Source organism: Melanotaenia boesemani, chromosome 4 (assembly GCF_017639745.1).
Source record: "Melanotaenia boesemani isolate fMelBoe1 chromosome 4, fMelBoe1.pri, whole genome shotgun sequence".
In the NCBI taxonomy this organism is placed as follows: domain Eukaryota; kingdom Metazoa; phylum Chordata; class Actinopteri; order Atheriniformes; family Melanotaeniidae; genus Melanotaenia; species Melanotaenia boesemani.
Window position 1 is genome coordinate 17,345,898 of NC_055685.1, and position 17,517 is coordinate 17,363,414.

Genomic DNA, 17,517 nt, shown 5'->3' on the forward strand with positions numbered 1-17,517 from the left:
AAATTAACTGAATGTATTAGTGTGCAGCAGAATGAAGGAAAATTAAATTGAGATTTCTTTACATCCACTTTTCATTTTACGTTTTATTAAAACATAGGACAATATATCTTTTTAATGTTGCAGCTTTTTAAGGCAAATAACATTTTTATAGAAGTTTCCGATTGACAGTCCTAAATATCCTATAAGCCCAAATACAAAATCCAAGTAGGATTTACAGAAAAAGCTAAAAGTTACTTTTTAAACTCACCAGTTTGTCTACCAGTGTGTGTGGCGAGAAAAGCCCAACGGTGCCCATGGTTTTTCCTTAAATGGCATTTTAAGACTAAATTTGAGTAAAAAAACTGAGAAAGACGGCTGCACCTGAACTAACCATGAGAGCTTTAACACTTAGTACGTACTGTGTGAACTTTCTAGCAGTTAAAGTATAGAGACAGGGCACGGGCAGCTTCAGCAACCTGTGTCGTTTAACCCCGTTTACAGTATTACGCTCTTGGTGACATTCTTTTAAAATGGGCTGCCTACATCACTGGTACTGTAGTAAAGTCTTCAAACATCCAAATAAAGTCTAATCTGAAACAAAAGCAAAAAGTCTCACTGTTAATTTAGTAAAATTTAATATATCTACAATTATTTATTCCTCCACATGGCATATGATAGATTCTTTATTCATTTCAAGGTGGATCTTAAATTGATAAGTTACTCAGTATTATACAGAAGCTAGATGCCAGTACTGGACAAAAAAAGTTGCAAAAATACATTTTTTTTTTTTTTTTTTTTCTTCTTTTGGCTTTACATGTTTTCCATCAGTGTTTTGCAGCATATTGCAGAGCAGTTGGATTGAGAAAGGTAATGGAACAATTGAGTGTTAAATACTATAATGCCAACCTCATACTGACTGAAGACAGACTAATCCAGAGTAAAGCACAGTGTGGTGGAGGAGTTCCTAATGCTGCAGACGCATCTCGGTGGAGCGAGCAGTGCAGAATAGGAAAGTAGCACGCTGATCACTTTCATCACTTCTGTTCATAGCTGAATTACGTTACTTATTAAAGCCTCCTCTACATTTTCCAGATGGGCTTATGTGTTAAAATTAGTCTAGCTTTTCTGTTGTGACTAGAAACTATATGACAGTTCATTACTATAAACACATGACTGGTAAAATCCATCACAAACTGGTGGAAAACTTAACAGAGATAAATGCACTGACAAGTTCAAATCTCTTTGCGTTCACTGAAAACTGAAATGCTGGAAACAAGAACTTCAACTTGAACAAAAAAGGTCCAAAAAAACTAAACATGCACATATGATGTGATGGGGCAAAGGAGATAAAGACAGCATGGCAGCTGGGCGAAGAAACTGCATTGATGTACATCAGTCCTATTCTTCAGTTTCTCAGGTTCATTTCTGCCAAGTCTTTTCTTTCCTTCTGGCAGAAAAATTTCACATTTCCTGTTTTTCTTGTCAGCGTTTTTCCTCTAGTCCTCATCTTCATCCTCCTCATCATCATCTGTCTGGTCCCGGGCATCAATGTCGTCTTCATCTTCCACCTGTAAGGAAAGTGCCACAGTCTAACTAGCGCAAACAGACAAAACAAATCTGAGTGCTGTGGACACAATGCATGCGTTTGTAGCTACTCTACACACTCACTACTCACCACATCTGTCACTCTACGACCAACAAGGTAAACTCATTTCAGAACACACAGAGATTACACATCACAGACATTAACAAAGCAGTATTTTGTCCAACAATGTGGAAAAAAATAAATATTTAATGGCTTTTTTCTTTTCTCTTTTAGATTTTGTAAAAAATAAATAAATAAATAAAAGCCCATAAGGCTTTACACCTTTTATCTAAAGTTTGACCTATCAAGACCTTAAAAAATATCCAAATCTCTACTATGTGAACGAGTATAACTTATAATATTGCAGTATATCACCACCCTGCCTACAAGGTTGGATTGGTAAGGTTTATGACTGGATGTAATGACAGTCAACAGTTTCTTTACCGTCTCTCCCAGGTCTTTGAGTCTCTGTTTGAGGCTGTGAATTTTCTGGTCCTGGTCTGCCAGGAGCATCAACAGGTCATCCTGCTCCTTCTTGGAATCTTGGACCTCAGTTTGAAGTTTTGCCTTCTCCGTTTGCAGGATGGCCACCGTGCTCGTGGCTGAGGCCATCTTCTGCTCCAGCTCTGCTCTGCTCTCCTATAGCACCGAGGAGGAAGGGCAAAAGAGAGCTATGAAGAGTCATGAATCATTCCTGGATACAAATGATAACCCAGAAAAAGTCCACAATTACAGAACTTTATCCCAGCCAGCTGGTGCAGAAATGTCAGGTAATGGGCGTAAAGGTTAACGAGCACAGTCTGCACACCTTCAGTTTCTCCATCTGAGACGTCTGTGCTGCGAGTCTGCTCTCAAGATCTGCCATCTTGGTGACGTCTACCGAGTTGTCACTGGTTGGCTCTGTTGCAGATGACTGAAAGACCACAGAGAAGTTAATCCAATAAAAGACCCATTAAGTATACTTCTGTCAAACTGGTGCCAATTTTCACGATTTTTACCCCAGCTTCAACTCTTTTGAGCAGCTCCTGTTTCTCTGTTTTAAGCTGGCTGATTTCTGATGACTGGGACTGAACCTGACGCTTAAAAGCCTCCAGTTCCTGTAACCAATCACAAAAAAGACAAGTGTATATACATCACATAAGAGTTTTAGATTCAAATCCAGTGGTAATGAAGATAGATCATATTTTTATGTCAAATTGTGGAAGATAATGCAACATATTTTAGTCACAGAGCTCCGTTACAGTCCAAAACCAAGTACCACATAGAGCCAAAACATGGAACTGCCCCATGTCTTCGTTCATAATAACAAACATGTACTTTGTATACAGGAGTTTTTTATGAATCAGACCAGCATCCATATACAGATCACTAGTAAACATGACATTTTGAGATCTTTTTTTTTTTTTTAAGCATATCTATTTTGACTAGACCCCAGACTTCAGCTCCACACAGCTGCAATGGGAGTGGGTCAAAAGCTGTTTTACAGACTGGTAAAAATCCATCAGGTTTTTCTTCTTGATTACAAGTAGTTAGTGTTGGTTTCAGAGCCTGCATGCAAGATGGTAAAGCAGGGAAAACGTGTAGTGCAAAGAAAAAGTGAACTATGTTAGATCAGAGCTGGAGCCAATAAATAACCACAACTACTACAGCATCATGTGTTATGAGACTGAATACCAATTACATTTTTAATACTGCACTCAAAAGTCAGACGTTACTGGAATAGGAGCCAAAAAAAATTCCCACCTGGAGCAGCTCTGTGTTGTCCAATCCTCCTGTCGGACCCTCTGCTGTCTGTGCTGCTGACTAGTAGTTACACACAGAAAAACAGTTAGTTTGCTCTGTAAATGGGACATCTACATCTACAGTTTGGACAATGGTAGTCAGTATTAATCCCACACTGCTGGAAGCTGTTTGTTGCTTTAAGTGGTTCTGGTTGAGACTGGAAACTACATGTAACTATGAAGCTAACAGAAAGCAGCTTTGTGGCAGTCAATTTTTATCATGTGCCAGCACAGCTTATCTGGCTGTGTTTGAAGCTTATACACACACAAACATAAAAATCTACTAACCAGGTTGTTAATTAGTGCATCTTTTTCACTGAGTTGTGTCTGCAGAAGTGTGTGCTGCTTTTGAAGCTCCTCCATCTCCTCTCGGAGCTGGGAAAGCTCTTCTGTCTGCAGCCCGTTCACCTGTGAGCTGTCTCCCTGGTTGTTAGACTGGCTCTCCTTACCTGAACATAACCATCCACAGACACATGCACTCAGTTAAAATGTTACACAGCTACAGCAACAGGAGGGATATGAAACCTACAAGAAAAATCCAGCTACAGTTCATCTTCCTTAAAGAGTCTGAACCAGTCAATTTGAACAGAAGCAGTGCAGAACTAATATAACCTAATTTAACAATCTGGAAGTAATCATAGGAAAAAAGTGTAGTGGGAGAATCATTTATAGTTCTTTGACATGGTTTGGTTAACTCTATTACATAGAGCAATAGACAAAAGACAACATGAGCTATTGAGGAAGTGCAGTTTAAATAGTGAATTCATGTTATTTTATCTTTTTTAAACAAATAATTCAAGATATCAGACAAACACAAAAACTAAAATTTTTCCTTTCCTCTTACAAGCACCTCTTTGCAGCATCATAAGCTTAAACAAGGATGGAAAGAGACTTTGGAGAGTTTACGCTCATTTCTTTACACAGACATGTCAACACACACTCGTTAGCAGGTGTTGTAGAGAACCCACCTAATTTTAGCTTGAGTATGTTGTACTGATCTTTATGTTGCTGGATCTGGGATAGCTGCTGAGTGATTGTAGTCTGCATCTGTTCATTCTGAGTGGTCATAGATGCCACCTGCTCTTTCAGTTCCTGGATCTGAGCATCCTGATGATCACAAAAACAAAATGAGACTGTCAACAGGAAGCTACACCAAATAAATAAATACAATACCAATACATGGAACATCAAATGGCACTTTTGTGTACCTGTTCTCTAATCAACTCTTTGTACTGAGTTACAATGTTGTCATGTTGCTCTAACGTCTTCTTCACCTCCTCTTCCTTCTTCTCCTCCTCACTGGACTTGTGAACGGCTTTAGTTATCACACCTGTGTACACCAGAGAAAGTACTTTCCCTCTTAAACTCCTGCTCATAGTAAAACTGTCAGGATGAGTCGGACCGTCGCTGAATATGAAAACAGAGTTCTCCACTGACCCTCCAGTTCTTTGACCAGCTTAGTGAACTCGTGGTCGAACAGCATCTGCTCTGGAGACGGGAAGACAGGCTGCGGCTTCAGAGCCGCCCGCGAATACAGTTCATGTTTGGTGATGAACCCCAGCTTCTCTACAAAGTTCTCCTTTCCGATTCGTTTCTCAATCAGCTGCTTTAGTTTCTCTCTACAGAAAACACAAAAATACTCAACCAAAAACACAGTATTTGCCTAAATACATTTTAAAATATACTAAAATTCAAGTTAAGTATGTAAACCTATTATTTGTCAGAGAATATAAAGTTAAAATACTATAATTACACTCTTGTGTTGCCAGTTATTTAAGTAAAATGCATCAGAGCATGAAAGTGTTGGATTGATTACTTGGTGTAGTTTTCCAGTGAGTTGTCGTTATAATAGATGCAGATGCCGAGCAGCAGCGCACAGAGACCCTGCACGAGCCTTTCATCTTCCCCCAGGTTCTCTGAGATCTGAGCAGTCAGCTACAGGAGTCACTCGGTCAAGGATTCAATCATACATCATCTCACACTCTCAGAGAATCTTTTTTTTTTTTTTGTATTAAGTTTAATTTAAGAGTAAAGCGCCAACAATGAATAAGTGACAATTAGACTGTGAGCAGCATCAAGGATACAAAGGGAACATTATCCTGATTGTGTAGAAAGTGTGTGACAGCAATCGGACAGTTGCTGATCCACGTGCAAAGCAGCATGAGGAGGCCTACCCTGGTCTGCACCTTACTGCCCTGTAGAGTACATCAAAAAACAAAGAAAAATATCTTTACATGCACTTCTGAAGAGTTACAGGAAGTTAAAAAGACCAGATGCTAAACCAATAATACTTTTGAAAAAGAAAACTTTTGACCCAAAGGAAGCATATGCTGAATGAACAAAATGTATTGCAACAGTACATGTTATAGCAACTAATCTCTAAATAAATCCTGTCATTTAAATCAGATCCAGATTAGAATATTTAACAAAAAATTTACATCAAAAGCAAGTTGAAGCAATTTCTTCAAAGTACTTTAATTAATTCCTAAATGGGAGAAAATTAATGGCTAAATATTTACAATGGCAAGAGAAATCTAAAATTGAATGCTTACATAACCATTCATTTTGCTTAGATGTTTCTAAGATTTTTTTTTGCCACAACCTGGACTATGGGGGTTAAAAAGTTATATATATAAAAAAAATGAACAAAATTCAAATACAGAATTAGGCTGTCCAATTTGTGCTAATGCTGCAAACCACAACCATTAAAAACGGTTAATAGGGTTATTATAAATGAACAACAACACAAAAACATTCAGATATTCTAACAAAATTAGACTGTAAAGAGCATGCAATCATATGAGGGGATTCAGTGACTTTGCCATGTCGCATTAGGTACACCAAAAAATTCATAAAGAAATTGTTCTGTCTTACTTTCTTAATCCTACAGCAGCTTGCAAATCAAAGTGTCCTAAAACTGCAAAAATGTTTCCAGATATTAGCACATGCAAAGCAAAATCCAATAAAAATGCTTCCATGAAAACTAAAAAAGGAGATATAGAATTTTTTTCCATGAAAACAACTTTGAGAAAGATGTAACATGTTTAAAGATGTGCAGTATATTTTTTCTTAATAAAAAGGCAAAAACATTACTTATTTGTTTCAATCTGCCAAAGGAAAAATGGTGATTTTCATGGAGTTGGAGTATAAAATAATGATGTTGTGCAGAATGAAGTCTAAATTGCAGCCTTAGGCTTCCTATCAGCTGATGCATTAACTGTTAATGCACAGCATGCTTTAGACAAGGAGACGCCGTCTTCCTGCATTGAAACAATGATCTCATACATGGCAAGCATGTATGAGATCTGAGCAATAAAGACCAGGGATAAAACTTAATAGCATTACATACCAAAAAAACAAAACAAGTTTCAAAAATCACCTTTTCAGCTTTTGTCTCCATATGTGACGTAATGCAAAAATGAGGAGTAAAACAAAAGACAGAAAGTAACCATCGGTATCAAATGAGGTTTAGACTTCAGATTTTTTGCTGGAAAACAATCAAGAGTATCAGGGGCTTCTTTTTAATCTCATTACTAACCACTTTTCTTTCCTCACACACTGGCTTCATCAATGTCCTGACCACCAGCTTTTAGGTACCAGAATTGTTTTGTATCTGTCCTGTGTTGGTGTCATGCACACAACTCTGTTGCAGCATTTTCCTGCCACTTGGGGGCAGTCTTAAAAAGCTGTGCATGTCACTCTTGCTTATGTTCTTATCTCTCTGGCTTTGAAAAGACACAAATTAAATGTCACAAAGATCTGCTCTGTGGTTGAGCAAAGCTATGTGTTTAAAAAAATGACAGTTCTGTGCAATTCCTTTTATCCTGCAGACATTAACTTTCAACCAACCAGCTTTCCACCAGTGCATAGGTTTATGTCTGAAGTCTGTACTATTAGTTTTGGCTAAGAGCCACCTATAGGGGTACATATGCGCTGCTAGCATGGCTCCCCTTATAGTCACAATTGTCTTGTACAGTGCTAAACGCAGGACACAGAGATCATGCTAATGTAAAATGGTGTTGAATTGTACCACTGCAACAATTCTCTAAACAAACCAGGCAGACCTGCTTTAGTACACAATCCAAATCTCTCCTAAAACCTGCCATTTTGAGCATACAGGTTGTAGAGAAAGAGATTAGACTACTGTTTGATATGAGCCACAAACTGGGAGGTTCATATCAAGGCTTAGAAGGCTTATCACTGTGACAAAAACAGAAAGACAAGAACAGTATCCTCTTATCTTTTCAGCCTGTCTCCCAATGGCAGAAGACGGTTCTATCATTTGTATCTGCAGTCCCATTGTTTTCGGTCACTTCCGAGGGTTAGCTTGTAAACACTGATTTTTAAGTGATCAATCTGGAGGCTCAGCTCCAACAACTTGAATCCAATATGAAATTTCCAAGAAGAGCAATATGACGTTAACCACATCTCCTTCACCTGTTGTCACTTTCAACACAGCAGCTGTAACTCAAACAGTTTCTCACCTTTGTAACTAATAAAGAATTACCTAAACATGCGATGACACAATTAGTGGTTGTCTGCAGCTTTTGTGTACAGTCATTTTTAGCAGACTTGCTCTGAAATTAATAAGGTGGATAGGCAGTAGTATTAAAGGACCCAACTAGAAGGTGTTATGCATTATAATATGTCCCTTGTGGGATTCAAACTCAGGTCTCCCAACTCAGCTATCCAGCCGCTGGTCAAACCTGCAGGACCTACTTCACATACATGTTTATATACAATTAAGCAAGATTAACTGCAGTCTGTCAACACTAGAATGTGGTATTTTAGGGAGATGTTTGTCAAGACCTTTTTACTGCTCCAGCTGTTAGCAATTACAGGGTGTAGACAAGAACACAACATCAGCCATGTCTTCAATAACAGTGAAGAGTTTATCAGAGCATGTTTGTTTTTTTAAGCACACGCGCATGTACTCCCACAATCCCCAGAGAATGATTTAAGAAGTAAGCCCTTGAAAAATCTGAACCCATAGGCAATTTTTTTATGGTATATGTCACAAAACCCTCAATGATTTGTGTTGTGTTTATAAGAAAATGTAAGTAAATGACAACAATGCAGGTCCCTTGCTTGGACAAGAAAAGACCCAAGGTGCAGCACACACTTCCTGAACAGACAAGTAGGGACTAGCAGCACAGCAACCATCCAAGTTCAAAGCTCAAAGCAAGTGTCAGAATAATATAAGCACAGATTTAAAAAAAAAAAAAACAAAGGCATTGCTGTGTCTCTTTCCTTTGAACGTCTCTTGGGTATCCCCTCGTCTACTTCCCCACACTGCACTAGTCCACCCTATAAAAGCAAGCATAGCTTCCATATCTGTTGCAGTTTACCTGTCTTCCATCCTAAAAAGGGATAAACTGGTTTATAGCCTCAAGTTAGGGACAAGGTGGGGAACTAATGTGTTAAAAAAAAATAAGAAAGATCCACTGACATGTGGGCCCCCAAGACTTCTAGTAAACATGCCAAGCCAAAATAACCAGGACAGGTGCCACCCAAAGCACACACATACACACTACAGAGGCACTTTACTCACCCGCCGGACGATCTTATCACCCTGCAAAACCACAACAATGTGACACTGTTGTCTTCACTGTGGAATACAATTCAGTATTTACCTTTGTCAAACAAGTCCTGTTTTTACACACACTTCTATACTACAAAGACACACATAATCAGTCATATTGTTATGTCCTACCTGAGACAGGATGTTGGTGCACTGCTGCAGCAGGGAGACAGGAGGTTTGCCCAGGCTGGTGGCAAGTTGAACCCTTAGTAGCTGCTCCTTCTGAGTGAGGTTGTCCTGCAGGGCATGGGCCAAGGCCACAGCAGCACACCAGTTGGAAAGAGAGTCTGCTGAGAACAAGCCACCGCACAGAAGTTGGCCTGCTGAGATGGAATTGGCTGGGGAAGAAAAAAAAAGTCAGCATTAGTTAAAACTCCTAAACAAAATGAGCCATTTAAAACAAGCAAGGATCTTAACTACTTCAAGGAGAAATTGAGTCAAACTTACCATCAATAGTTGAGGGCAACAGAGTAGCCACTATCTCCCCCTGGCCCTTCTGGTTTTTGTAAAGGAAACACTGGAAACAATAAAGGACGGCACAGCGAAGCACAAATGGCTGTCTCTCATTTACCATGGACATGAGCAGCACCACAATGGCTGGTCTGTAGGACATAAAAAAGACACATCAAGTCAGTCAAAAGGAAGCACTTCAATGTGATGGATATGCGAGCTTTTAAAATGTGGTGAAAGAGTTGTATTACCTTGGTGGGTTTGAGGGGGCGTTGACAGAAGCAAAGTAGTCCTGGTTCACCTGTGAGCCTCTGATAACCTCTGAAACAGTGTTGATAGTCTGAAAGAAAGCAGCCGGACCAAAGTCAGAGACGGTGGACCTCCTGTTTAGAGCCAGGAAACTGCAGGCTGGGAGTCACTTGACTGGTTAACAACAGTTTATTTTGATTACCTCAGTGAGGATGTCAGCAGGCACACCAGTGGCCATAAGGATGGTACATAGCTGCTGCAAGAGGCCACACTGGTACATGGATTTCTGACAGCTGGCTGTAGCTCCAGGTGAGTTCACTGGTGACACCATCACTCGCACCAGCTGGAATTACAACGTTGTTTGAGATTTTTGACTGGTATTAAGATTAAAACAACAATTAGACTTGGTTGTTGTGTTTTACCTGAAGCATGAGGTGAAGGTTAGTGACCTTCTGTGCCGACCAACCGGAGTTGTCATCACCAACCTCAAACCAGGGCTTCATTCTCTGGATATAGGAGCCCTCCTTGAAGAAGTTCTGGTTAGAGCTGTTGTTCTTTAGTAGGTTAAGCAGCAAAAGCAAACAGTCCTCCACCACAATACCTGCACACAGGAAGGAGGCGCAGTTATATACAAAACATTAAATTTTAAATGTTACATGAGAAAGCTAAAGTCAAAATCCATTCACCTCCATCACTGCTGCCCTCTTCTGTGATGATATCTAAGAGACGCTCAAATGCATTCTCAAACGCCACGATTTTCTGAATGGCTGCATTGCTTTTGGTCAGCTGTTGAAGCAACAGCAAGCCCTGTCGAGCACAGAAAACAAGATGTCACCCATTCGTGCAAATCTGAATTATTTCAGATCAAAATGTTCAAGAATGGATGATAAATGTACTCACATCATTTCGAATTACTTCTCTGGAATCTGCCAATAGATCCATTAATCTGGAAACACCTGAGAAAGGTAACAAAAAGTGTTACCTCTAAAATGACAGATGGCCTCTTTAAGAGGCTCAAGCAAATAGATGAAAGAGATAATGAAGACATTTGTAGAGGACCTGAGTTAAATCAAGTTAGACCTAAAGTGGTAAGAAACTCACCCATGGGGCTGACCAGAATGATCCCCTGCACCTGGACGCCCTGGTTCTTCAGGAGAGCAGTCAGCAACTTCACCCCCGGCCAACGGACATGGAAGTCAAACTCCTAAAAATCATAGGGAACATGTAAACACACTAGCAGAGGTTTAGCTAAATAACACCGACCTTATGCTATGGGACAAGAAACGGTACAGTACCTCCAGTAGAGTGAGAAGCAGCATTATATGTTCTGGGTCCTGGATAAATGTTTCTGTGAATTGGGCACCGAGGTCATCTGCCTGCTTCTGGGCATTCTCATCTGTGAAAGAAAATGGAAAACATTTTTTAAACCTAGAGCAGCCATTAATCTACTTGACAGATGGGCTTGTTTGTTAATAGCAATCAACTCAAGCCACAGATGAAATGACAATCACATCTCTAAGTTCCCAAAATGTTGCAATATGATGAGAAATCACAGGTAAAAATCACTGCAACTTCACCAGGAGTAACACGTGAGGGGGATGAACAAATGTGCACATTTTCACTGCAAACTTGAAATCAAACTTTCTGGGGCAGCTAAGAGGCTACACACAGATAAGGTGAGAGCTGGACCATCAAGAACTTCACAGGGATCTTCACTGATAAAACATTTCATCACAGATGACTGATTAAATAAATGAGTTTCATTACCCTAAATTACAAAATGATCATCTCATACAGATCAATTTAGATTATGTCAACACATTACATAAGAAATTAATCTCTAAAAGCCATGTTTTTTAGCTCCAGGAGTCAAATCACTGTGTGCACTACTTGCCGAGTACCAAACAGAGGCTGGATGATGAGCATACAATGAAGATTTTTAGCAGATAAACGACAGATGGTTCCCTTATGATGGATTGGAAACCAAACCAAAGACATTTGTTGTCACCAGAGGAGCAAAAACGTTCCATTGTGTGTGTTAGCTATACCAACATGTTGAGCTGAATCAAAATATAAAGGCAACAAACCCTGAAAAATTAATTTCACGTTTAATATTAGGCTGCCATTGTTACTCTGAATAAGCAACAGATCTAGCAACAAACTAATGAAGTTTAAAATTCTAATAAAACTGACTTTTACACACAATAAAAATCAACAAAAAGTTGGGCAAAATAAAGAGAACAAAGAAAGTAAACAAGGAGCGTTGTGTTATTAGGAAAGCGTTACCACCCAAACACCCCCTCGCCCCTTTTCTGGTGTCTGTTAGTAAAGTTAGTAACCTTATCATACCACAGCTTCTGTACATTTGGCTTGGTTTCAGTACTGGACACATTTTTAGGTTTCCCCAAGACAAGAAGAGGGGTTACTGAATATAAAAGGGGGAGTAGGCGGGAGGATTTAAAGCTTCACTCAAAAGCTAGCATTCATACAACTGCTGTAAGTCAAGCATTAGCTGACCGATTCTGGTGAAGACAAGCTATACAACAAAAAAAAAGCTAACATGCTCTTTTCCACATCCCAACCAAGTGTTGCTGGTGGTTAATGGGTTAGGCATCATGCACAGTCAAAGGTTTTACCTTCTGATTCATCTGTAGGGTTAAACATGGAAGAGAAGAGAGAGACGAGTCTTTATATAATGCACTCATTATCAGTATGAAGAGGAAGGGAATGCAAACTCCTACTGATGTGAAATCAACTCATTTACATGAGCCTACTTAACAGTGGTTTTTAATCAGTTTAGACCAGAGGTCAGCACCCCGCGGCTCTTTCATCTCTCTGATGCGGCTCCCTGGCTTTTGAAAATAATTAATGCGTATTCAATTAAAATGTATTTTCACGCTTTGCCGTGTGTGTGGAAGAAGTGAAAACTTTCCTGAGCAGCAAAGGGCTCACACTTCCTGAGTTGGAACAGCCAGAGTGGCTGGAAAAGCTACACATCAAGGTAGACATGACAGCGCACCTGAACATGCTGAACACAGCTCTTCAGGGGAAAGGACGCACAGCCCTGCACATGTTGGAGGAGGCTTTGGCATTCAAGCACAAGTTGACCGTGGTTACCAGAGATTTACAAAAAGGTACACTGTCTCACTTCCCCAGTTTGAGAGTTCGAAGAAGCTCACATGACAAATTCAGAGTATTTACATTCTGCAATCACCGCAACGCAAACGTTGTTTGAGAAATGATTCTGTGAGTTCGGAGAAGGAAAAACTACATTATCCTTCCCTGTCACTCCCCTAAGCCTCGATCCATCCTAAATACAACTGCATTGGCAGGTGTGAGTCAACCTGATCTTGAGATGGAACTGGTATACATAGCAGACAAAGACATATGGGTGTCCAAGTCTAATCGCTTGACAGCAGACCTTGAAGATGTTGCCTGTCAGACTTGTGTTCGAAACTTGGAATGCTTTCCCCGACGTTCATGTGAACATGAAAAAGTCTGCTATGCACTTGGATTCCTGTCTTTCTTTGGCTCCACATATGTAGCAAGTGTTCTCCAACATGAACTTTATTAAAAGCAAACATCGCGCACGCCTCACAGACGATAGCTTATAGTCCTGAATAAAGATGAAGGTGACGGCGTACCTCGCTGATGTGCAGACACTGCACGCTGAGGTCCATGAGCAGAAATCACCAGTTTTTGTTTTTATTTAAAATGTTTTTGTTGCATGCAGAAATATAATGTTTTCTCTGCAGTCGTTCATTGATTTAATAAATGAAACACATTATAGTTTGTTTATACATAAAATAAAGGCCAAGGAAAAAATGTTATATGCAGTGTTATTTAATTTTAAATGTCAAAAGAGATTTGTGGCTCCCAGTGTTTTCTTTACTGTGGGAAACGGATCCAAATGACTCTTTGAGTGGTAAAGGTTGCTGACCCCTGGTTTAGACTGTTTATAGCTGCAATATACAATAAATGAAATTAAATGAAAAATACTTTATCAGTATCAAGAGAAATTACCTTCAAAAAAGTCTAGAATGTCATTAGATAAACACTACTATGTATTTCTAATGCTAAATGTTAGCAAGATACATTCTATTAGTTCAAATAGCTGAATGATGTAATACCTTGTTCTTCCTCCTCATCATTGCAGATGATGTTGTAGAGTGTGTCTAAAGCATATCCAAGGATTTCAGAGTCAGATCTGTTTCAAATGGAAGGAGAAACATAGCATTAAAAACAAAAAGTGTGTCAATGTTTACACAATCTTTAGACAGTACACAAAACATGTTTACACAGTCAAAAAGATGTATAAAATAAATACAATCAGTAATCCAAAAAGATAATTTTGAAAACATTTCTACAATTATTCTAAAACTACCTTATTTACCTGCTGAAGTGTTTACATACCTGTCAGTTTGCAGTATGTTAATCAAGTGATCCATTGCCTGGGTCCCAACTTCCATACGGTATTTCTACAAAAAAATATATCATTTTCATGAGATTGGCGACATTTTGTAACCACAGCATAAAAAAACCAATATAAACTCCAATATTAACAACATGACAACAGAGAGGAAGTTTGTGTGTTAAAACCTTGGTGACCCCCTTATGTATCAATGCACAACCCTGTGCCTCCTAAACCCTTTATTCATGGCTGATAAACTCATTAATCATGGTTGAGGGCACAGCTTGTAACATAACTGTGAAGAGACATGAAAAGAGACATGGTGAAGGTTTTTTAATGATAAGTTCTCCTAAATCAGTTAAAATTTCACCAATCAGACTTATTTAAATTGGTTAATGGCATGTTTTTTCCCAGTGAGATGAATAGCAAAAGGTTAGCTTCAAAACAAACTACTATTTTTAAAAACAGAGATGTTTCTAATGTTTTTTAAGTCATAAAAAAGATTGATATTTGAACACCTCACTGTAACGCCTAACAAAATTGAGCAGCCCCACAGCTTAGTGAACAATACTTGACTTAAACACTTTGACAAATGATCAACACAAATTGTTGGAGAAAAATAACTTCATTCAACCTCATTAGGTTTAGACACTCCAGTGTCACCCAAACCAGGTTCAGTGCTTGTCCAGAGTCTAACCTACAAGAAATTCTTTGTTTCATCAGCTCCAAACTGGAAAAACTAGAACTACAGCAGCACCAACTTTTCACTGGTCCACAGCTAAAATTCAGAGACTGGAAGGGTAGTTACAAAGACCAACAAAAACTTTCTGTTTAAAAAGCCTGAGTCTTATCTTTATAATCTAAAAGAACTATAAATAATTTAATGTCAACATTAGGCTAAACAGCACTGCAGGTACACAAGCAATAAAACAGTTTTTTGCTGTTTAATGTTTTAATATTGTAAATTAAAATTAAATTATGCTGGTCATTGTGCAACACATAGCAGCATTGACTATCACCAGAGCAACTGTGTTAATAAACAGCATTTGCACATATGTTTTTGAATGCTGTATTGTTTTATTACACTTTTATAGAAGTGTATATGTAAATCTTAATATTAAGACATCAGTTTGCAGGTGGACAGCTGTAACCTAGGAGGAAAACCAAACTATCTGCCAATTGTAAGGTTACATTGATCCTTGGCCATCTATCCTCAATATGTGTACGATAGTTAAAAATGTGAATTTAGACTTAAGTGTACAAAAGTGCTAAATGAGTGTGGGTGTGACAAGGTGAATGTAGCTTGTAATGTAAAAGCAATTTGAGTGGTCAGATAAGACAAGAAAAGCAGTATATACAGACAGTCTGTTTACCAAAGAACAAGAGAAAAACACTGGTGTGTAAAGATACACTGTCATCTGTGGTCCTCAAGAGAAATGCCGAATACACTCCATGTATTTAATCTGAAGTCATTTTTATCTCATACTATACCTTAGAAAGGGACTTGAGAGCCCGGACAGCATCTCTGCGGTCTTCAAGAAGTGTCGAGGAGGCAACCCGGTCACACAACTTCTGTATCTATTGATAAAGAAACCATCATTTGTTTTTCTATAATTATTTCACCTCCCTGAGAGTACTTCATTGTTGGATCTTTTCTGCATCAAAACACAAATGTGGCATGACTCTAATTTTAAAAGAAAAAGCCCAACAGGTTTGGCAGCACTAATAAAAATTATTCATATGTCATTGGTAAAACAGTGTACTACAAACCCATCAATAACTGCCTGTACTACAAAACAGGACAGGAATTTGTTGATAACACAGTTGACTGACTGTGAATATGTAAGTTATTAAATGGCTTACAAACAAAAAAAAAAACAATAAATAAAGGCCGATTCCTCATTACTTAATTTACTATTAAACATCCTTGTGCCAAAAAACAGCATAAAGTGAAGGTTTAATTGTTTCTTAATTTACATTAAAAAAAACGTTTACTTGCCCAAAATACCTCCCTGAAAACCTAAAACATACAGCTTTAGACAAATATTTGACAATGAGGCAGTGAAGTTGACTATAAATCAACTAAAAGCAACGTAGTAAATACACCTGTATTTCTCAAGTGGACATTCAAATATAATTTTCTTACAGGAGTTACCCCAAAGACATTATATAAGGCCAGCATGTGACACCTTTCTGTATCAAATGACCGAAATTGCAAATTACAGAATCAAAAAAGTGAAAAATCGCAAATATCAAATGCTGACAAGTATCATAATGTGGTGACGTTACTTTTGAGTTGCACAACCCTTTATTTAGCTGGGATCTCTCCTGAGCCATATAAATGTTTTAAGTTCTTTGTTGGGGAAAAATAAATTAATTAGAACAAGGACCATGGCTGATCAACTGACAGGTGAAACTGTTGGTGAGTTAGTCCTTTGTGTCCGCTGTGACAGCAGGTAAGGAACACACTCCCGTAGCTAGCTGACAGATTCGCTACGATAGCTAATTAGCCTGACTGGCTTACTCACTCAGACATACGTTGTTTTGATATATCATTCGGGGTATTTATCTAAAATAAATAAATAACAATGGGCGCAAAAGGGTGGATCAATGCGTTTTCAGTTTATGAACACTACGGTGAAATCATAGCCACAGCTAGCTGTGTTGGTTTCCTACCGTCTCCGCTCCGGACGGCTGCGGCCCGGCAGCCTGCCCTCCCATCACTCCTCTGAAGAAGTTCATCCTTACAGACTTCTTCTCTCTGGAGTTTTCAAAGCGTCCCTCTATTAAGATAAACAAATAAACTAATCAAATTTTCTGTAGCACGAGTAAAAGGTACATAAAAGCTAAAGAAAGAAACAACACTATAATAATTTTTAAGTGCACTGACCTACCCCGGAACACAAACGCGCGTACACTACGCATGCGCGCAAACGTGGCGCTACGTGGCCGATCAGCAGACGAATGAGCTACTTATTTAAAGGGCAAGAACAACCATTGATTTCATACTCAACACTGTGTAAATATTAAAGTGGGTGGGGGCGAGGGTAAGTTTGGACTGCGGGAGGGCTATTGCTTTCACAGCTCTGGGGAAGAAGCTGTCTCTGAGTCTTTTTGTGGTGGTTTAATGTGGTATCGTCCACAAACACCACAACCATGTTGGTGGGGTGAATGCCAGGGCAGCCCTGTGTGAATAGGTTGAAGAGGGCAGTGCTGAGCTCACAACCCTGCAATGTTCCAGGGTTGAGGATCAGGGGTGAAGATGTTGACTTCCCTATCTTCACCACCTGGACCATGTTGGAAAGGAAGTCATTGATCCAGGCACAAAGTTTTGCTGACAGTCCCAGGTTGTGGAGCTTTAGGGCCAGCACATCCGGGAGAATGGTGTTAAAGGCTGAGCTGAAGTCCACAAACAGCAACAGGGCCATGTGAAGTGCTATCAAGACAGCATCCTCCATAGAACGGTACTCCCTGAAAGCAA

At 39.1% G+C, this 17,517-nt stretch overlaps 1 protein-coding gene across 5 annotated transcripts; it reads right to left on the reverse strand.

The window, feature by feature from the left end:
• Window positions 1–597: 597 nt before the first annotated feature.
• uso1 (USO1 vesicle transport factor) lies at window positions 598–16,979 on the reverse strand. Of its 5 annotated transcripts, none has more exons than XM_041983948.1 (27): window positions 16,927–16,979; window positions 16,713–16,819; window positions 15,528–15,614; window positions 14,039–14,103; window positions 13,756–13,832; window positions 12,262–12,273; window positions 10,921–11,021; window positions 10,727–10,829; window positions 10,526–10,581; window positions 10,312–10,432; window positions 10,048–10,226; window positions 9,828–9,968; window positions 9,628–9,716; window positions 9,374–9,528; window positions 9,059–9,264; window positions 8,897–8,917; window positions 5,430–5,540; window positions 5,162–5,280; window positions 4,783–4,964; window positions 4,554–4,675; window positions 4,314–4,452; window positions 3,634–3,794; window positions 3,308–3,367; window positions 2,563–2,661; window positions 2,373–2,477; window positions 2,009–2,203; window positions 598–1,547 (listed from the first exon to the last, which is right to left on the reverse strand). In XM_041983948.1, exons 2-27 carry the CDS (start codon window positions 16,776–16,778, stop codon window positions 1,476–1,478), a joined length of 2,844 nt encoding a protein of 947 aa, XP_041839882.1. In that variant the 5' UTR covers window positions 16,779–16,819; window positions 16,927–16,979; the 3' UTR covers window positions 598–1,475. The 5 variants fall into 5 exon arrangements, with proteins under 5 accessions (XP_041839882.1, XP_041839878.1, XP_041839879.1 ...); XM_041983944.1 differs by having other exon boundaries at window positions 16,931–16,954; XM_041983945.1 differs by lacking the exon at window positions 12,262–12,273 and having other exon boundaries at window positions 16,931–16,954.
• Between the last annotated feature and the right edge of the window lie 538 nt (window positions 16,980–17,517).